Source organism: Telopea speciosissima, chromosome 11 (assembly GCF_018873765.1).
Source record: "Telopea speciosissima isolate NSW1024214 ecotype Mountain lineage chromosome 11, Tspe_v1, whole genome shotgun sequence".
NCBI lineage: Eukaryota > Viridiplantae > Streptophyta > Magnoliopsida > Proteales > Proteaceae > Telopea > Telopea speciosissima.
The window spans coordinates 17,112,453-17,134,305 of record NC_057926.1 but is presented as its reverse complement, the minus strand read 5'-3'; the positions used below and the strand labels follow the sequence as shown (position 1 = coordinate 17,134,305).

Below are 21,853 nucleotides of genomic sequence, written 5' to 3'. Positions count from 1 at the left end.
GATCTCTTGAACTTTTGAATTAATAGATGGAAACGGATAGATACCCAAATCCATGTCTTTTCTTAGATAATTTTTTTTCTCTTAAATTTATCTTGGATTATTGAATATTTTTTTGTGGCTTTTAGTAACCCGGCCTTTGGGTTAGTGTGATGGTATGTACATGTTTGATTTCATTACTGAGGACTTGTACTACTGCAGTTATTTTTCTTCTTACGATCTATCTTCTATCTTTTGACTTTCAAGTTTTTTCTTTCCCTATTGATATTCATACATAATTAAGCTTAGAAAGGAGAGCAGAATGGGGTGAAATTTCAGATCTCAAGCTAATGAGATTCATTGAGTGTACTGTTTATAAGCTGTTCATTTTTACTGCTTCAAATTCAGTTAAAATATTTTACTTGCAAGAGGCGGAATATGACAATCACAATGCTGACAATCCTAGAAACTTACAATCTGATCAACTTTGACATAGTAAAAATTACAGGCATAAGAAAAACCATTTCCAAAAAAAATAAATAAAAATTAAAGTCAGGGTCAGGGACAGGGTCAATCAGGGCCAACTCGACCCCATCAGGGTCAATCAGGGCCGGGTCGGGTTAGGGAAAACCCTGGCAAGGTCAGACTGGGTTGAGGGATTCTTAGGCCCTACCAGGGTTGGGTTGGGTTAGGGTTTAGGGCAGGCCCGGCCCAACCCGACCCATTGACACCCCTAGCCCCCACCTCCTCGCAACCACCTCCATCGCCACCAACACCACAACCCCACTGCCACCTCCATTGACCACTACCATGCCACTACCACCACGCCCCTCCCACCACCACCACCACCACCACCACCACAACCCTTCCCAAAGAAGTATATAGAATCCATTCGTAGAAATTGAACTATCAAATGGATTTTTTTATTGTTGAAATATTTCATGTTGATACAACCAAAAAAATTTCAATTTATTAACCAAAAATCTATTTGCTGACTGTTTCATGAAATCAATCCGAAATTGAAATAGAAATCATACCAAATCTGGCCTAAAGGAAATATTCCTACTTGACACAAGGGATCTGGCTCTCCTTGTACAATGCATATACAGGCAATCCCCCCACCCATGTGCAAAAACCCCCCACTCTACCACTTGGTGACCAATACTGTATCACCCTCAACTGTCAAATACAACAACTCATTAGCTCTAATCCCTCAAAAACACCTCCAATTCGGCTTCAATTGAGTCATGCCTATTATGGGACCAGAAAATGGCAAAATAATATCACCGTGATTCCAATCACCTCCTAATCCTGGAATTATAGAAGTGCTAGAATGAACTCTCTAAGAAGATTCCGTTACTATTTCAGTTATCAATAATCGATTCTGTTCCTATTTTTGTTCCAGGTGTGTGATTCCTCTATTTCAGTGTGGAACAAACAAGCTCACTGAATGCAATTGGCTTGGAATATTTTCTTCTAACTTCTCAGTCAACAAATCTGAGTAATATATGGAGATGTTTGATGTACACAGGAAAGGAACAATAGATGGAACCCTCTACTATGCAGCCAACGGTGATGTTAGCCTCTAATGACCAGAATGATGAAGTTGAGAAAAAGGAACCCTCTACTGATCTGCAAGAAGTGTTGCTAGCCTCTAATGTGCAGAGTCATAAAGTTGAACAGGACAAGAGTGACAACAAGAGTGTGCTGCCAGATGAAGGAAGATTGCTAAATGGCTGTACTTTGGAAACATTTTCAACAGGTATTAGCCATGGTTCTTTGCCATACCAAGCAATAATTAATCTAATTCTGAATTGTTTTTTTTTGTTGTTGTTTTAATTCTGAATTGTTAAACTGGACCTCTAATCTAATATTGATTTGAGGTCCATACTATATGAAATAAATGCTTAATGTTTTACAGTGGTGTTTATCTCACAAAAAATTGCTTAGGTTTTAATGAAATTTCAGTAACTTCACCATTCCAAGTTTACTTGAAAGTTCAAAATATGTTTCTATTGCATTATCTCAAAACAGATAGTTGGAGAGAGAATGCACGGATTTGGAACGTCTTTTACTGCTTTTGTTTTTGAATGTGTGATATGCTCCTCATAACTGCATGTTTCTCCATTTAAGGTTACCCACAAAGCATTCACCTCCCCCCCCTTCGTGGTTTTGTGTGGACCTTAATCATTAGATGTGACACATTTAAACAACTGGTTGTTATACTGTCATCGATGGTTTTTAATCATAGGGTGGCATATGTTGTTGTACACAGGAATAGAACAAGAGATGGGACCTTTTACAGTGCAGCAGGAAGCATTGTTAACCTCTGATGAAAAGAATGATAACATTGAGCAAGCCAGAAGTGAGGCTAACACTTTGCTGCCAGATCAAGGAAGCCTTCAAAATGATTGTATTCCAGAAAACGGGAGAGGTATAAAAAGATTTCTTCTTGAACTTGAGCAGTTACTGAGATCTTTGTGGTGTCACCCTTGATGAATTTATTAGTGTGGGAATCTCAATACTGAACCCACCTTTGAGTGAATTTGTGCCTGTAAAATGCCTTTACTCTTGAAGATATGCAATTTAAACCAGGTTATAGCTTACCCACAATGCTGCCTGCTGAATTATCGCAGAACTGCTAGGTGCAAATTTGTAGGCTTTTAAAGAGCCTCTTTTGGTTTTGTTGTTTGCCAGAATTGCTTTCAATAATTTATTTATAATATTTGTTAATTATTTTCAGAGAATTAAATAACTGTGGGTATGTCCCATGTTCTTACTAGACATTGTTCACTTATATTACAAATATTTTGATGTGTCAAGGAATTAAACCAGAAATTGAACCCTCTACAACACAGCATGAAGTGTTCTTGGCCTGTGATAACCAGAATGATAAAGTTGAGAAGTTTGGGAATGAGATTGATACATTAATGACAGATGGAGGCCTCCAGGATGGTTGCGTTCCAGAAATCAAGACAGGTACAGGCACAGTTTCTTATTGATGTCCTGAAATTTCTGAAGATACATCTGGGAAACCGATGCAATGACAATATAATTTGAGGATCTCATCAATCATGCATGCTGAATTTCTTCCAAAATTCTTCTTTTCAATATAACTTCATATTTAGCAAGTTTTCATGAAATTCTCTATCCTTTGGCTCTAGTTTAGGTTCTGAAAGTGCTCTGAACTAACTTATCTTTAAAGGGATAGGTTCAGAGATAATTTATGGGTTTAAGAAGCATCTCTCATTTAGTCATGTTTGTGAACGTCTTTGAGGTTTGCTGTGTGTGATTACATGGTTTCAGTTTTCTTTGACCTGTGAACTTTTTCTCGTCTTCGTTACTTGATATTTTATTATTTAAGGTGGAAGATTAAAAGAGTGCATGTGAATTTCCATTCTCCCTAATGATGGTTACTTACCATGACAGGAATGGAGCACCAGGTAGAGTTCTTCGCAGCACAACAGGAAGTATTATTGCAGACTGATGACCAGAATGATAAAGATGAACTGGTTGGTATTGCTGAAAATATTGTGATAACAGACGAAGGAAGCTGGTCAAATAATCACACTCTTGAAAGCAGGACAGGTATAGAAAAGGACCCTTCATCTCCAATAATTACTGAAGCTATTTCTGAAACCAGACATAATGATAATATATGTAATTTTTTATTAGAAAATACTGCATCATCCTCTAATGGATTTAATTAACCTGATGGTAGTATGTATTTTACAACGCCTTTAATAGAGGATGCTGAGTTCTTCTCCACAATTGTCCTTTGTTAAGAATATTGGAATTTGGACTACATCTGATGACATTGGTTTGGAACTTGCCCCTTAAAGTCTCTGTTTGTAGATTTGGTGACTGCTTTTTACTCATCCTGGGGTCCGGATAGGAAGCAATTAGTCTTCTAAGATTGGGGCTACAGGTGTCTTAAGAGGCTAGCCGGCTAGAGCTACTGCTTGACTTTTGGACCTTTTGTTGGGCTCCCAAAGCCTAGCCAGCATTTCAAAGTAATAATTTTTTCATTGGACTTCCTCACATGCCTGAACCTTTATGCTTGTTGTTGCGTCATCTAATCTCAATCAAGAACTTTATTTGTCATTATTCTTTCTGTCAAGTGTTATTAGTGTTATTAGGTGTTACCATTATTTTAAGGGTATAATTGGTAGTATGTAATAAGTTAGGGTACAGCTGTAATTTGTTTACTTAAATCATCTCCTTTTAATTTTATATTCAGTCAACTATATAGGCATTGTGGGGTTATCGGTTTGACACGTAGTCTAACCGAGACTCTCTCTTTCTGGTTTGCTGATTTGTTTAGGATTTGATACTATTACACGGTATCAGAGTCTAATGAATCCTCTTTAGTTACTATTTTGATTATCTACCAAGGCTCCTTCCTTTGTGGTTTGCAGCAATCTATGCTGCCATACATTTTTAGAACCCTAGTTTGATAATATGGAAATAAACTAGGGTTCCCTTCTGCATACTCCCTTCAATAGTGCTTCCATGGGTTTGTCTGGTTACACGAATCAAGTCATACCAATATAGCTGTCACATGTTAGATGTATTAAAAGTGAAGATGGTAAACTACTAATAAGGGATGAGGACATCAAGGAGAGGTGGAAAGAGTATTTTTGCAGCCTACTAAATGAAAACACTTCAAGTAATAGTGTCCCAGAAGATTGCATTATCCATCAAAACACTACATGTCATAGATATATATACGAAAAAATTAGGGTGTCTGAAGTAAAAGAAGCTTTAAGGAGTATGAAAGTAGGCTAGGCACAAGGCCCAAATGAGGTCCTAATAGAAGTGTGGAAAAGCTTAGGAATTTGTGGTTTATCTTGGCCAACCAAGCTGTTTAATAAGATAATGAGCACAAGGATAATGGTAGATGAATGGGGGAGAAGCATTGTGGTTCTGATTTACAAAAATAAAGCTGATATTCAGAGTTGCAATAACTATAGGGGCATGAAACTATTGAGTCATACTATGAACTTATGGGAGAGGGTTATTGAAACCCACCTGAGACAAGAACTACTATTATGGAGAACCAATTTGGTTTTATGCCAGGAAGATCCATGACAGAATTGATTTACTTAGGATACTGATGGTAAGATTTAGAGAATCCAAAAAGGATGTCCATATGGTCTTTAATCTTTATTTACCTAGAAGAAGCTTATGACAAAGTCCCTAGAGAGTTAATCTTGCAAGTATTAGAGAAGAGAAGTGTTTCGAGTAAATGTGTGTACATAATTAGGATATGCATGATGGTGTGCTGACTGATCGGCTATCATAGTTCAAAAAGTCGCTGAAATCTCGACGAGATCTCAAATATCTCGAGAATCTTGAGCTCCTCGAGACGAGATGACATACGAGACACAAAACATGTACAATTTCGAATAACTCGACCGAAATTTCAAATATTTCGAGAATCTTTGAGATCTCTAATATTTCGTGAATCTCAAAGAAATCTCTAATCCTGTGTACTCAGTCATAGTATTGTATTGTTGGGACTTAGGAGTTGAGACGAGGAAGACTAGGGTAGTAAGGTGTCTATGACTTAATTATTCATTGTACTTCGGTTGGGTGTCTATGTAATATGCATTGGGAACACTTTACTGTATCTTGTGGTTTGTAGTGGAAACTTTAACTCTTTAACAATTTCTTAAATAGTTATTCAATGTTATGTCTTCATCCATTATTGCATAATTTACTTGTTTTATTTGCCAATTATGTCTTATAGCACTCAAACAAGGTGTAGAATAGGCAATATTCCATTAAGGGTTCAATGATTATTGCCAAGCAAGGGTGCAAATCCAAAACACCAAATTGAGTGCTTTTATTTTACAATTTGAAGATTTAAATGTTTAATAAGCCTAAAATAAGCTTCCCACTATGGCCATTTGCCAGCATGCAAATCCAAAACACCAAATTGAGTGCTTTTATTTTACAATTTGAAGATTTAAATGTTTAATAAGCCTAAAACAAGCTTCTTTTAGAGTTTTGGAGCCAACCATGGCCATTTACCCATTGAAACATAAAAAAAAAAAAATACACTAACTCACCGCGACCTAGTCGAGACACCAAATCGAGACGAGTTTTTGAACCTTCCGGCTATGTGGTATGTGGCAGAATGTTGAGCAATTAAGAAGTATCATATTGAGAAGCTATGTGTAGCAGAGATGAAGATGTTAAGATGGATGTGTGGAAAAACTAGGAAGGATAGAGTAAGAGATGAGCAGATTAGAGCTGACTTGGGAGTTGCCCCGATCAATGACAAGCTCCAAGAGAGTTGTTTGAGGTGGTATAGTCAAGTTCAACCGAGGCCTACGGACACCCCAATAAGGAGGAGTGATATGATCCCGATTGATGGAGTTAAAAGAGCTAGGGGCAAACCTAAAATTACCATAGAAGAAGTTGTGAGGAAGGACATGCATAGTCTAGGTCTTGTACCAAATATGACCTCGGATGAAGCCTATTGGAAGGCAAGGATCCATGTAGCAAACCCCATTTAGCTGAGATTCTTGTGACTTACTGGGCTGTGCCTCGTTCCTCTTAGTTACATCTTTCATTAGTCATTTTCCATTTTTGCATTTCTCATCTCACTCTCCATACCTTTTTTCCCCATCTCTTCATCCCCCTTTTTTGTTTCTATCTCAGTTTTCCCTACTTTATTTTCTTTGGATCTATGTACCAAACCCCATTAAGTTGGGATAAGGCTGTGTTTGTTGTTGTTGTATGATGGTGCAGTGACTAGTGTAAGAATTGTGGGGGATCAAGCTAGTGATTTCCCAATCTCAATTGGGTTACATCAAGGTTCAGCTTTAAGCCCTTATTTGTTTGCACTTATCATGGATGATTTAACCAGAGACATTCAAGATGATGTTCTTTGGTGTGTATGCTTTTTGCTAATAATATTGTTCCGTAGATGAGACAAAAGCAGGGATTAACACGAAGTTGGAGTTATGGAGATCAACCTTGGAATCAAAAGGTTTTAAGATAAGTAGAACAAAGACAGAGAATGTGGTGTGTAATTTTAGTTACACTAAGATGGATAATGAGGTGATGAAAATTGATGAGAGGGTGATTCTATAAAGTGTTTATTTTAGGTATTTGGTCTCAATCATAAACAAAGGTGATATATAGGGTGATGTTTTACAAAGAATTAAAATATGATGGATGAATTAGAGAGGTGCATCTGAAGTGTTGTGTGTTCAATGTATTCCTTTAAAACTTGAAGGAAAATTTTATAAGACAGTTATACAACTGGCTATGATGTATGGTGCAGAATGTTGGGCAGTTAAGAAGCACTGTATAGATAAACTTAGTGTAGCGGATATGAGGATGTTGAGATAGTTGGGTGGCAAAACTAGGAAGGATAAAGTAAGGAATGATCATATTAGAGCTGATTTGGAGTAGCTCCGATACATGATAAGATGGGAGAAAGTCGTTTGAGGTGCATGGCCATGTTCAATGGGGGCCTTTGGTTGCTTCAGTACGTAGGAATGATTTGATTCAGATTGATAGAACTGAAGAGCCAGGGACAGACCTAAAGGACCTTAGGTGAAGTGGTGAGGAAAGACATGCATAGTCTAGGCCTTGTATCAAGTATTACCTCAAATAGAGCTGATTGGAGGGCAAGGATCCATGTAGCCAACCCTATTTAGTTGGGATAAGTCTGAGTTGTTGTTGTTGGGGATACTGATTTAGTTCTACATGTCTCTGATCCAGTTTAACTTGTTTCTTGCCCTAGTTTTTTGTCCCTTATTAGAAACTTGTCCTTTCTGTGAAATTTTGAATGAGGAATATGTTTATCTCTACTGCTAGTAATTACGAATATCATTTATGTCTGAAGGATAGCTTTTTTTGTTTACTGATTACTTTTATTTGTTGCTCTTGTTGCCCTTTTCTGTTTGTAGAAGGAAAGGATAACCAAGCCCCACCCAGTAGTGATCGCCTTAGAACTATATGGACACCGGCAATGAACCGCTATTTTATTGACATCATGCTAGAACAAGTGCGTAAGGGTTATAAGATTCGCAATACATTTCACAGAAAAGCATGGGAAGATATGGTTGCTTCATTCAATAAAAAATTTGTTGGGTTACAAGTGGATAAGGAGATTCTACGAAATCGATCGAAAAAGTTGAGGCTACAACATAATGCTCTGAAAACTCTTCTCGACCAGAATGGCTTCCACTGGGATGAGACACGGAAAATGGTCACTGCAGATGATCGTGTCTGGAATGAGTATCTCAAGGTGCCTTCCTTGTTCATTCAGTCTTGATAGTTATTACACTGTTTTTGTTAGATCCAGTGGCTAAGAAATGATATGTGTAGGTACACCCTGAAGTGCTACCATACAGGAGAAAATCATTCCCGAACTACAGTGATTTGTGTGCAATCTTTGGAAGCGAAACTACTGATGGAAGATACGAGGGTTCAGGGCAGGATGTAAAGAATACTTACAACACCCCTGTTATGAAGACAGGTGTGGCAACCAAAAGTCTACATTTGGTGCCTGTCTCATCTGGCCATAAAGATCAATGCGTGGTGAGGTATAGGCAAACTGAAGTTACAATGTTTTCTTGCTCTTTCACTTAAACATTGTAATTTAATTGAATCAGCTAGTGTGGCTTTTGTATATATGCATCCATTACATGGTAATAGTTGCATTATTGTTAGGTCGTCTCAATTTGTTGATGGAATGGATACTCAATTCCCCACTAGTAGTGAACGTTCGCGGACCAATTGGACACCAACAATGGATCGTTATTTTATTGACATAATGATAGAGCAAGTGCATAAAGGCTACAAGAATGGTAATATATTTCGCAAAAAAGCATGGGAAGACATGGTTGCATTATTCAATACAAAATTTGGATTCCAGTTGGACAAGGAGGTATTGAGGAATCGCCACAAAAAGTTGAGGCTGCAATACAATGCTATCAAAACCCTTCTTGACCATGATGGGTTCCGATGGGACGAAACGAGACAAATGGTGACAGCTGAAGATAAAGTTTGGGATGATTATCTGAAGGTGTGCTTCTTATTTATGCATTTTCTGTGACATGCATGCTATGTATTGTGATTTACGTGCCGTGTATTTTCATTTTCCGTTGACTTATGATTTGTGTAGATTCATCCTGAAGCACGATCATACAGAACAAAGACTCTCCTAAACTATAAAGACCTCTGCATCATCTATGGAAATGAAACTGCTAATGGAACAGTCAACCGCTTAACGCATGATGTGAACCTTGACAGCAGTCCGGCAGTGAAGATTGCTGGGGCACCGGGAGGGTCACAATCTCCAGCTGTGTCTGCTGCCCATGGAGATCCAGGTGTGGTAAGGTGATGCCAAATTGAAAAGATACCAGGCTGTCTTGGTCTCCTTTTTCTTTACTTAGCATATATCTGCTAGTTTGGTGTTTGCATGCTTTAGTTTGTAAATATGTGTTCCAATTATGTTATGTGTCTTTGTATTGATATAGGTCTTCTCAGTTTGAAGGAATAGATGACCAAGATCCTCCTTCTAATGATCGTTCAAAGACTAATTGGACACCACCAATGGACCGTTATTTCATTGAATTAATGATGAATCAAGTTAATAGAGGGTATAAGGTAGGAAATGCATTTAGGAAAGAAGCATGGGCACAAATGCTTGCATTGTTCAATGTAAAATTTGGGTTGGAATTGGACAAGGAGGCTCTAAGGAACCGGTACCGGAAATTGAGGATGCAATACAATGCTTTGAAAACTCTTTTGGATCATGGTGGCTTTCGCTGGGATGAAACACGACAAATGGTGACAGCTGATGATAATGTTTGGGATGATTATCTAAAGGTGCATTTTATTTTCATATAGCTTTTATGTCATGACATTATCATTAGCTAGTATGCAGTGTTTGAACAATTTTGCATGCAGGCACACCCTGAAGCACGATCATATAGAACTAAAACAGTACCAAACTATAATGATTTGTGCGTGATATATGGACATCCTATTACTGATGGAAGACAGAGCTGTTCTGGTCCTTCTGGACATGAGGTAGATCTCGAATACATGCCAGGAATGGAGATTGAAGTGTGGGAAGAACCAATTTCTCCAATTTCTGCGGGCCACGGAGATCCACTTATTGACACGCAGGAGTCGTCATCACAATCTGATGAGGCTGTGGATATCTCAAATCAGCAGAACAAACGCCCATTTTCTCTGCCATCAACCTTCGGACATCCTAGAAAAATGCAGAGGTGCAGTGATCAGAGGATGGCGGATGCTCTTCGTGAAATGGCAATTGCTGTTACTTCACTGACAAATAAGAAAGAGAATGATTCCCCCAATACTCTAGAAAATGTGGTTAATGCTCTTAAGGCTATTCCAGATATAGATGAAGATTTTTTTCTTGATGCTTGTGATCTTCTGGAAGATGAACAAAAAGCAAAGATGTTCCTTGCTTTGGATGTGACAATCAGGAAGAAGTGGTTGATGAGGAAGCTTCGTCCATAGTTGATTGCTCTAGGTGTTTGATATTTTTAACTGTGGGTACCTATAATTTTTGCCGATAGTGTAATTCTCTGATTTTCTAATTACATGCACTGCTTAATGTTGAACCATTTGGCCAGGAAACATTTATTGATGATCTATTATGATCCATTGAGCCTGTTATGATAACAGGGAGAATCTGGATTTGCAGGCTGCTTCTTTTTCATTGGTTATAACTGCCTTTGTTAGAACCTAAACTATCCAAAGCAGCAGGTATGGGTTTGCAGCTGCTTCTTTTTCATTGGGTTGACAAAGAGGCTTTATTCACTTATTTTCGTGTTTTTCGCCAGTGGATCACAAGAATGTCCGACACCAACTTCGAATTCAAATTATAGATCCGATTGGTAACTTCGGATGAGCTGATCCAAAACTCATGAGTCATGACCATAAAAAGTAAAACCAGTTTAAGTCACCTTACCATGTTAAGGTAGGTGCATATGTTACAGGAAAATGGCCCAGTCAATGTAATAAAAAAGGGATCTTATGATTTCAATTCTAAGTATTTGAAACAATAGTGCACCTTTGGAGCTTTACAATATGGACTTACACAACAGAAGGTTCTTAGCTTACTATAAGCAACAAGTTGGCACTTGAGGAATCTCTCCTGTGTATCGGTCTTCACTCTGATGTTAGTCACCTGCACCATTGATCTCCTGAACTTCACATTGAATCTCAACCCAAGCAGAGCTTCTTATGGACCCTGTTTGAGAAATGTTGGACAAAAATTATGGGAAATATCATCCCCCTCCCCTCTTTAAGTTTTCTTAATATCAATTCAATTCCCAAGCTTTAAAAAATGATAATACCCTCCTTTACTTTTGAAAGATTCCACCAACCATACCCTAAACGTTAAAAAATACTGTTAAGTGACGACGTGGGCATGTCCAATTTTTCGAAGACCCCAGATTATTCTTAATATAATTTGATTTCAATTTTACCCTCTTCAATACCAAAAACCCCTTTTTTTCGTTTCTGCATCTTCTTCCTCGCACGCCTCACACCATCAGTTTCTGCAACTTTTATTTCGTGCACCTACTTTATATGGTTGAATTGAATTCTGAATCAAGGTCCTGCTCAGTACTTCTTTCCTGTTCAGTTATTTGAACTTTAAAATCAAGTCTTTAATATGGTTTCAGGGTTTTCCTACTCTAAATGGGAATTTCCTGGATCTTGAGTTTTTCTCTTTTTTCAAAAGCGACGAACACCACGCCCCTGCAACATCTTCTTCTTTCCTATTCTTCCTCTCCGCATTTCTTCTTCTTCTTCTTCCGCCAGCACCACCATCATAGCCACCACTGCCACCGCTGATCTTCTTCTTCTCTTTTGCGAAACCCCTCTGCTACGAATACAGAACCAGTGCGAGAAAGGGTACCGCTTTCCCGTTTCTGCATCGAAAACACGCAGATCAAAGAACATGAACCAGATGACGAAAAAGGGTACTGCTTTTAGTTCAAATCGTCGAGAAATCTGACCCCTGAGAGACGGGAACCATCTGTAAGAGGTAATCCTTTCCTTTGAGTTGCATAGAAGTCCAAAAACCAATCATGAACCCTAGATTTATGCCACTCCTGCCTTCTCAGCTTTTGAAAGGGGTTGGACCACTTCAATCGCCATAGGAATCTCCTTTCATTTCTTTGTTTCCCCTTCCTCTCTTTGAATGAGCAAAATTGCCGATGGTCTCTGTGTCCTGTTATTTTGTTCCTTTGTTTCCCCTTTATGATTTGAATCGCAAAGATATTGGTGGCATGTACGCCGTTTGTTGAGGCTCTTGAAATGAGTAAGAGCTTGAGATACGCTTCTGAAACAAATGCAATGGTCTGATGTTGGCTCTTGAAAGGCGTAAGGGCAGGAGTGGGTGTGCAAGTGCAGGGGCAGCGGCAGGCTGGGAGTAGTAAGAGGCAACAACAGTGTGGTGTCTTTGGACCTGATGGTATGGGTAAAATTGGAAAAATGGAAAAAGACACCCCAAACGTAGCTATGGCGGTGGAGGCAGGGAGGATCATTATCACCTACAATTCTGACACCCTTCAATTCCCTACAATCCCTCACATGGGAGTGAAATGACCACTTAGCTACTGCCTTGGGAAGTGTGTCCAGGCAATGGGTAAATGGTCATTTCAACTCCCATGTGAGGGATTGTAAGGGAATTGGAGGGTGTCAGAATTGTAGGAGATAAAAATTCATGGAGGCAGTGGTGGTGGATACAGCCATGGTGGAGGCGGTGGATGGTTACGGAAGAATAATGAAGAGGAAAAAAGAAGAAAGAAGTGAGGTTAGAGATGAAGGTAATATCGTCTTTTGAATTGCTATTTTAACATTGTTAGTCACTTAGGATACGGTTGATAGAATCTTTAAAAAGTAGGAGAGGGTATTGTCATTTTTTAAAACTTAGGGATTAACTTGATATTATGAAAACTTAGAGGGGAGGGAGATGATAGTTTCCCCAAAAATTATCATGGAAATGTAATCCCATAGTTTCTGATCGGATTCAAGTATTCCTAGATTGTTCTTCAAGTTGGTTGGTGAGGAAGGGTGTCTAAAACAACACGCCATGGCTAAGGGTGTGTGGGATGATTTGAAGGATAACTATTCATAGGAGAAAAATATGAATCGAGTCTATAACTTATATGAGAAACTTTTTCAGCTCCGACAATCCAACAAGCCTCTCTAAGACTACTACAACACTTTTAAAGGTCTTGTTGAGGAATTAAATGTTTTTCAGCCCCTCACCACCGATATTGACAAATTAAAAGCACAGTGGAATGAATTTTTTGTGTCTAAATTTTTGGCTGGACTAGATTTTGATTTGAAATCTGTGAAGGGAGATATTCTTGCTGGAGAAACTATTCCTACTCTTGCTGATATGTTCTCCCGCCTACACCGTATCTATTTTCTTGGAAAAACTAACTCTACTCCCAAGGAGAATTCTGCCTTTGTGGTTGGTCATGGATGTTACTCAGGGGGAGGATGTGGTGGTGGTGGTTGTGGCACTAGTGGTTAGTCAGGTGATAAGCCTTTTCGGAAGTGTACTCATTGTGGCAAAACTGGTCACACGGTTGATTTTTGTTGGGACAAGCATGGCAAAACCGATTGGGCACCTCAATTTGCCAATCAAGTAGTATTTGACGGAGGTAGTGATGGTGCTGCCCATAGTGATCCTCCACAGGTTTCCCTACCAGGTAGTGGTTCTACCACAACTCCTCACCTTGATGATCTCTCCCAGATATTGCGGCGTTTACAACACTTGGAGGTATCCAGTCTTACATCCACTGGGCCCTCATCTTCTTTTGCAACTCTAGCTCATGCAGGTACACCTGCTCTTCTTACCACTACTACTCCATCCTGGATTATTGACTTTGGGGCTTCTGCTCATATGACTGGTGACTCATTGTTATTTACCACTTATTCACATACACATTCATCTTCACCTGTTATTCTTGCAAATGGTTCTTCTACTCCAGTTTTTGGGCATGGTACCATCTCACCCATTCCTTCCATGAGTCTCTCATCTGTGTTACATGTCCCTCAGTTATCGTTGAATCTTCTTTCTGTTAGTCAAATAACTAAAGCTTTACATTGTTTTGTGACTTTCTTTTCTTCTTATTGTGTTTTTTAGGATCTTCACACGAGGAAGAAGATTGGTAGAGGGTGTGAAAAAGATGGTCTCTACTAACTTGACCATGGTGCTCCTGCCTCGTCTACCACTGCTGCTTCTGTTGGTGGGTTGTCTCCGTTCCAGTGGCATTGTCGTTTAGGTCATTTGTTTTTAGTTAGGTTAAAGTTTTTATTTCCTTCTTTTAAGTTTATATCTCGGTTAGAGTGTGAAGCCTGTGAGTTGGAAAAACAACACTGTGCCTCCTTCCCTTCTCGTACTATGGCTCGTAGTTCGTCTTTATTTTCTTTAGTCCATTCGGATATTTGGGGTCCTTGTCGTGTTAAGAATTGGAGTGGTTTCATTTATTTTGTTACTTTTGTGGACGACCATTCTCGTCTCACTTGGTTATATCTCTTGAAGGATCGTTCCAAATTTATATCTGTATTCCAAAATTTTTATAACGAAATCACAACTCAGTTTGGTTTACCTATTAAATTTTTTTGTTCTGATAATGCTTTGGAGTATGTTCCGCGTGATACTTCTGCTTTTTGTGTTTCTCATGGAATGATTCACTAAACTAGTTATTCCTACACTCCACAACAAAATGGGGTGGCAAAATGTAAAAATAAACATTTACTTGAGGTTGCCCGCACTATCATGTTCCATATGCATGTTCCAAAGCAATTTTAGTGTGAAGGGGTGCTTACTGCCTGTTACCTGATTAATCAAATGCCTTCTTCTATTTTTGTCGACAAGTCCCTCTTTTCCATTGTTTTTCCTGGTCAGTCCATTTTTCATTTACCTCCTCGTGTTTTTGGGTGTATTTGTTTTTGTTCATAATCTACATGCTCATTCTGACAAACTATCTCCCTGGTCCACTAAGTGTATTTTTCTTGGATATTCTTGTACCCAGAAAGGGTACAAGTGTTATGACCCTATCACCCATAGGTATTTTGTTAGTGCTGATGTTATTTTCTTTGAGGATCGTTCTTATTTTTCTTCCTCCTCTTTTATCTCTGAGGATGAGTGGCATGTTGATACTCCTCCTCCTATCCTTGCTCTTGTCCCATTGCCTACACCACCATTGCAGGTTTATCAGCGACATGACAGGATAGTACCACAGGAAGAGGTTCCAACGGCTCCAGTTATTTCACCATCTCTGCCAGCTTCTTCGTCGAGTGAAGCTCCACCTTTTTCTTCAACTGATGACTTACCTATTGCCTTGCGTAAAGGTACTCGCTCTTGCACTCAAAAGTCTACTACTTTATATTCTATTGATAAGTATGTGTCCCTTTCTCACTTACCCTCTTCTATTCATACTTTTGCCTTGTCCTTGTCTTCCAACCGTATTCCCAAAAATCATACTAAGGCTCTTCATCTTCCTGGTTGGAAGAAGGCCATGGATGCTCTCTTATCTCGGCACACTTGGAGTTTGGTAGATCTACCTCTTAGAAAGGAACTTGTTAAGTATCACTGGGTTTACACAATCAAATACCTTCCGGATGGTTCTGTTGAGCGGCTTAAAGCCCGTCTGGTTGCCAAGAGGTATACACAGATTTATGGTGTGGACTACTTTGAGACATTCTCTCCTGTTGCTAGGCTGAATTTTGCTCGCCTAGTTATTTCTATGGCAGTTAATTTTGATTGACCCTTGTTTCAGTTGGATATTAAAAATGCCTTCTTGTAGGGTGATCTTCATGAGGAGGTGTATATGGAGCAACCTCCTGGGTATGTTGCTCAGGGGGAGACTAGTACGCGGGTATGCAAATTGCAGAAAGCAATCTATGGCCTCAAACAATCACCCAGAGTATGATTTGAGAAGTTTAGTGCCATAGTTGTATCGTGTGATTTTTCACAATGGTATTCTGATCATTCTGTGTTTGTTCGTCGTTGTAGTGGCAAGTTGGTGGTTTTGGTTGTGTACGTTGATGATATTATTGTTTCTGGTGATGATGTGTCAGGCATTGCTGAGGTAAAAGCTTACTTGCAACAGAATTTTCAAACCAAGGATTAAGGGGATCTTCACTATTTCTTGACATTGAGGTTGTAAGAAGTAAGAAGGGTATTAGTCTTTCCCAGAGGAAATATGTGTTAGATCTTTTGTCTGATATTGGAATGCTTGCATCCAAGCCAGTGGATGTTCCCATGGATCCTCATTAGAAGTTTGGGGTAGATGATGGCGATCCTCTCAAGGATGTACATCAATACAAGAGTTTAGTTGAAAAGTTGATTTATCTTACTGTCACGAGACCTGACATCTCTTTTGTTGTTGGTGTTCTAAGCCAGTTTATGCAAACTCCTCAGAAAGCTCATTAGGATGCTTCCATTCGTATTCTTCGTTATTTGAAAGGTGCTCCTTGTAGAGGGCTAATTTATCGTCCTAATCGGCATATGGATTTGGTTGCGTATTCTGATGCAGACTGGGCAGGATAGGCAAGTGATCGTCGTTACACTACAGGTTATTGTACTTTTGTTGGGGGTAATCTTGTCTCGTGGCGTAGTAAGAAGTAAACTACTATTGCACGATCGAGTGTAGAGGCAAAGTATTGGGCTATGGCCCACACTACAGCTGAGTTGATGTGGCTCAGGTCTCTTCCACTTGAGATGGGGTTTCCTGTGCCTACACCGATGAAGATGTATTGTGACAACCAGACAGCTATATACATTGCTAGTAACCCTGTTTATAATGAGCGGACTAAACATATTCAAGTAGATTGTCACTTTGTTCGCGATGCCGTTTTGAAAAAGCTTGTTGAGACTCCGTTTGTTTCGTCTACGAATAAGCTAGCTGATGTCTTCACCAAATCCTTGTTTGCTCTCATTTTCACACCTGTTGTAACAAGCTGATGGGAGACCTATGCTCCAGCTTGAGGGGGAGTATTGAGAATTAGGGGTAGTTTTATCATTACTATTTTGGGTTTTTGGGATTCTATGTAATTTTCTATGTTTTGAGTCTTTATTTGTTAAATTGTAATAGGTAAGGGCTTAGGGGTAATTTCCTAATAAACCCCTAACCAACTTACCTATTTTAGTCTGACTTAATTATAAATAGAACCTAAGGCTTGCGATAGAATCAATCTTCTATCGCAGGCTGCTGCTTCCTTCTCACGGCAGTGTGCTCCTTTTTCTGTTCTCTTCTTCTTTTTCTTTTGCTGGTTAGCTAGTTCTGATTTCTAACAGTCTTCATCAGGATTGTACTCCAAATGGTGAGCTGAATCAGCCCGCTCCCGAATCACGACACCCAAACTCCTCGGCCCCTTAGGGGGAGGAGGTGTGCCGTCAGACCCCCATCAATCTCTTACCTTTGTCTCTCTCGGACATGGCAAAGAACACAAGGAGAACAGGACATGGCAAAGAACATAAGGAGAACACGAAAAAAAAATCCACAAGAAGCTTGGGCTTTCTCAAAATTTCACTCGGATAGAAGCAGAGACAAGATAGAACCAATCGTTTTGAACTTGAAATCGAAGGATTAGATCCACAAATAAGGTCACACGGCCTAAATTGGTGGAAAATCTTTTAGCAAGCCCTAAAAATCAGGAATGGGAAGAGTTAGAAATTAAATTGGAAAGTGATTCTTCATCTTTATAAAACAGGATTTTTCGCACAGAATCGACATCGAATAGGGTAGCCTGTCGAAGAACCCTTTTTCAATGTCGAATTACACAATTTGCCGCCAAATTTTGAATTTGAGCAAGTGGGCCAACCCCACGGTGACTTGGCACCCCTAGCACACCAATGCTCACCTTACACATAGCCCGCGTACGCAATCAAGCAAGATTCCCAATCTCCAATCAAGCCCACACAATCGGCGATTACCAACTTGGGATCTTGATCAACGTATCATGCACGCCCCTACATTGGCAAAATTACCAATGCCCTGCAATGGCAGAACTACACAGCCATCTGCGATGATCATGGAATTACCCATGCATCTTGCCCTATCAACGACGATTAATCCCCAAGAGTGCCTGAACTATCGGCACCCCTTTATAAGTACACCACGCCCTATCAACGGTGAATTACTCACCAGAGCACCCGAACTATTGGCGATCCTTACAAGCACCCTTGCCCTATCAACGTCAATATTCTCAGAATGCCCGTACCATAGCAAATATTGTTTACAATCATGACGAAAGAGCCCGTACAATCGGCTAGTCTCGTCACCCTAGCCAGCGCAGCCGAAACTATTGGCAGCCCGAGCATTATTACAGTTCAACTGATGGACCCACCTGCACAAGTATGCCTCTATCCCCCACACTCTAGTGTCCATGAGCAAGGCACTGGCGATTTTCGCTCAATCCAACGAGACGAAGTATCCTCAAGATCACTCCTTTGACATACAATTGTGCACAGTCTCAATCAAAGAGAGGCATTTTGTAGACAACTCATTTCGTCTTTCCCCCCGGAGGTTTCCCATAACGATGATAAGTACCCTCCAAGGCCTAGAGCCGGTGTATCTGTGGATGAAGCGTCAGTGTGCACTGACCGAATTCGTTCACTGATCATCCTTTCCCTTTGCCGAAGCCCGAACCAAAGCCTCCAAGCCCTCCAAGAACCCCTGGAAAGGCTAGCCCTGACCCAAACCCCTTGGAACCAGCCTGGCCTAGCCCAAAACTTGGCCCAATCCACCGATCGATACTGGAACCTAGATCGACACCCAAAGGCCCCGAGTCGACACCGAGCATACCCACCATCGACATCGAGCCACACCCTCTCACTGTGGAATAGTACCTTTTGACTATCTATCTCACTTCGACATTCAGCTAATGGAAATCAACACTCAAATGCCAACCTTCGATGTTGAGTCCTGTTCATCGATAGCCACTCGATGTCGACTGTAGCCTACTTCGATGTCAAATCTGGCACTTTCACTGTCGAATAATTGCTAATCCGAGAAGCCCAAACCTTCCATATTTTGTTCCAATTGCGATTTTTTTCACGTCCCAGCCTATTTTTGGTATTTTGGATCTCAATCTTGGCTCCTTTAGGCCCCAAGAAACCCTTCGCTAAGGCAACTAAATACTTTCCTCTCATCCATTGGTCCTTACCTTGACTTTACACCCACCATCGATGCAAAGACAGTCACCTTGGACGATCCAGATTAACTCCACCAACCCTACACGAATTTGGGAGTGTACACACCCCTCTACATCTATAAATACACCTCCTCTCACGTTGAGGTGGGTTACATGCACTTTACATGGTCTTAGACTTGCCTTCTCTTAGCTACACAACCTCCCCCTATGAGCTTTGCTTAACCCCTAGTTCAAAGACAGCAATCCTTCCACCCATACTTAGCCTACATTCTACCATTACCTTCAACACAACCCCTTAATCCAAGGCCCCCAACATCAAGACTTCAAGACACCAATCCAAAAATCTCGGCTTGACAACTGATCGTGTCATTAAGAGATAAAAAATAAATCCTAAATTACTGCTAGGACAGTGGTAAGAAGGGATTGATTCCACGGGGAACTGGAAGGCTAAATCTACTTAGATGATGTGAAAGTGATTATGAAAAGTAATATGCAAAATTTAAAACTAAATTAATGACTAATTAACAAAAGTGAGAATTGAGAGAAAAACAACCTTTAGGTTCAAATCCCCATTGACATGATTATTTAACTCTGGCACATACTTCAGTTCATTATAGCTACAAGCCTAATGCAACCACACAATGATAATTTTAGTTCATCCTAGTTATAACCTATCTTGTTGATCACTATCGTCTTTCGCTATGTTTAGTACGCTTAGTTCGATCAGTTATAGGCTATCATTGGTGCAACCAAAATTTTGATAAAAACTATTATTTGAACAGAAAATATGAATCACAGAAGTACATTACCTAAACTAAATAATTCAATTAAAATCATCCACAAAGGGATGGAGTCTCAACATAAAAAATCAAGTATACTTAAACCAAAAAGTAAATAATAATTGTCAAAGGTTCATCTACACCTAAAGATAGAAGATACTTAGCCACTCATGGTGCTAATTGACAGGGGCAGCAACCGTGACCTTCCATGCAACTTCAATGGTGGATGAAGTTGCTGGTTCGTGATAGGGCTGCTGTGTGGTGAAGACGAGGCTGCTACCACATAAGAGCAAGGATGCTCCCCAAGATAAAACATGAGAGAAGGAGAGACCGAGAGAGAAGAATAATGGTGGGATGACGGACGAGGGCTATGTTGGATCGTGGATGGCTGCTGGTTCCAGATCCCCAAAAATAAAAGGAAAACGAAGGATTCCCTTAGAGATAGGAGATCGAGGGTGAAAAATAGAAAAATTGATGGGAGAGAGAAATCGTGGAGAGATGGGATAGATATTTTTGGGGAGAGATAAGACTTAGAACCATGAGGGAGATGGGGATAGAAAGGAGAGGATTTAGGAACCGTGGGTAGCATGTGGGAGAATAAGATGGGAGTTGGAAAAGCCGTGGGGAGATGAGAGAGAAAAGAGAGAGTTTAGGAGATGGGAGAGATAATGATTGGTGAGGGATTCTAAAAGGAGTGAATTTAGGAGAGAGAGATAAGTGAGAAAAAGAGAAAAAGAGAAAAAGAGCTCTCCACGTGAAGAAGGGAAAAGAGAGAGATTATGGGATGGGGTCAACCTCCAATTAGGAATTAAATAAGATTCTTTAGCTAGAAAACGATTAGCTTGGGAGTCTCCTTCTCTTTGTGAAATTCCAACTCTACCCCTCTTCCATCCTTCTAGATGAATTTTTATTATTGCCCTCTAAACGCTCTCCTCTGTTTGCTGGCTATGGAGAACCAAAATTCCTCTAGGTCCCATGGTACTGTGCTATGCGCAATTGACTCTAATTCTTCTCAAATCGCTGGCTTTAATCCTAGAATCCTGTGATCAAAATAAATAACAAAAGTGTATTAATTTATTCATACAAAGTCAATTAAAAACTCAAATTATGTAACACTTATGACACATAATTAAGCCCCGATCACACTCCCCAACTTACACTTTTGCTCGTCCTCGAGTGAAAGAGAACAAAAACTACTCTGCTTATCACTCCATCTGCTTAATTTAACCACTCAGAAGCAAGTAAAATCCTCATCAATGAATCAATAACAAGGACCCTTAAGCATGTCAATAAAATCCAACAGAAATCTAAACAAAGAACAAGAAACTCTTCAAAGTTAGCCAACTCCTACTCATGCATTCAAAATCACTCATCTGAAGCTATGTCATAATGTCCAAGTGTTACACAAGCCCACTATTCATTATCATGCTTTATGTTTTTTATTATATATATATTTTTTATAACTTCTTCAATCCGTGTAATGTCTTGACCCCTTAAGCCTTCTAGATGGATCATGTAGCGAGCTTTGGGTCAATTACTCTCAAGCTAGAGGGCTTTAAGGAATTAGGTGTAAAAACACCCCTCAGACTTACTTACTCAACCCAAATAGGCTACAAGTCAAGACTAGATTAAAGAGTCAAACTTTTTTTTTTCAACTTTCCAACCGTTTTACATGAAGCTCAATGCTTATGACAAAGAAGCCCGGTTACTGAGTAGGAAGTTTGGTTTTTTTTTTTTATATATATTTTTTATAGACATTCCAACTGTTTGACGCAAAGCTCAATGCTTGTGACAAAGAGGCCCGATTACTAAGGAGGAAGTCATAAATGCATGATTTTGGAAAATTCTCCACCACAAAGGCTTGCATAGTTACACGTGAATCATCATAAACATTCACTAAAGATGAAAAT

At 39.7% G+C, this 21,853-nt stretch overlaps 1 protein-coding gene and 2 long non-coding RNA genes across 7 annotated transcripts in view; 1 reads left to right on the top strand and 2 right to left on the bottom strand.

Annotated features, from left to right (window-relative positions):
- Positions 1 to 1,616, bottom strand: part of LOC122646172 — a 35,509-nt gene extending 33,893 nt beyond the window's left edge. The window contains exon 1 of the long non-coding RNA XR_006330568.1: positions 1,506 to 1,616. This is a non-coding gene — a long non-coding RNA (uncharacterized LOC122646172). The remainder of the gene's footprint in view (positions 1 to 1,505) is intronic.
- On the top strand, positions 1,490 to 10,677 carry LOC122646171. Of its 5 annotated transcripts, none has more exons than XM_043839665.1 (10): positions 1,490 to 1,738; positions 2,252 to 2,410; positions 2,800 to 2,955; positions 3,406 to 3,564; positions 7,905 to 8,245; positions 8,326 to 8,543; positions 8,656 to 9,025; positions 9,125 to 9,334; positions 9,490 to 9,831; positions 9,913 to 10,677. In XM_043839665.1, exons 1-10 carry the CDS (start codon positions 1,522 to 1,524, stop codon positions 10,492 to 10,494), a joined length of 2,754 nt encoding a protein of 917 aa, XP_043695600.1. In that variant the 5' UTR covers positions 1,490 to 1,521; the 3' UTR covers positions 10,495 to 10,677. The 5 variants fall into 5 exon arrangements, with proteins under 5 accessions (XP_043695600.1, XP_043695597.1, XP_043695598.1 ...); XM_043839662.1 differs by having other exon boundaries at positions 9,125 to 9,339; positions 9,480 to 9,831; XM_043839663.1 differs by having other exon boundaries at positions 1,491 to 1,738; positions 8,671 to 9,025; positions 9,125 to 9,339; positions 9,480 to 9,831.
- LOC122646173 lies at positions 2,720 to 21,385 on the bottom strand. Its single transcript, XR_006330569.1, has 3 exons — positions 21,067 to 21,385; positions 18,514 to 18,522; positions 2,720 to 2,731 (listed from the first exon to the last, which is right to left on the bottom strand). It is a non-coding gene; the product is annotated as an uncharacterized LOC122646173 (long non-coding RNA).
- Between the last annotated feature and the right edge of the window lie 468 nt (positions 21,386 to 21,853).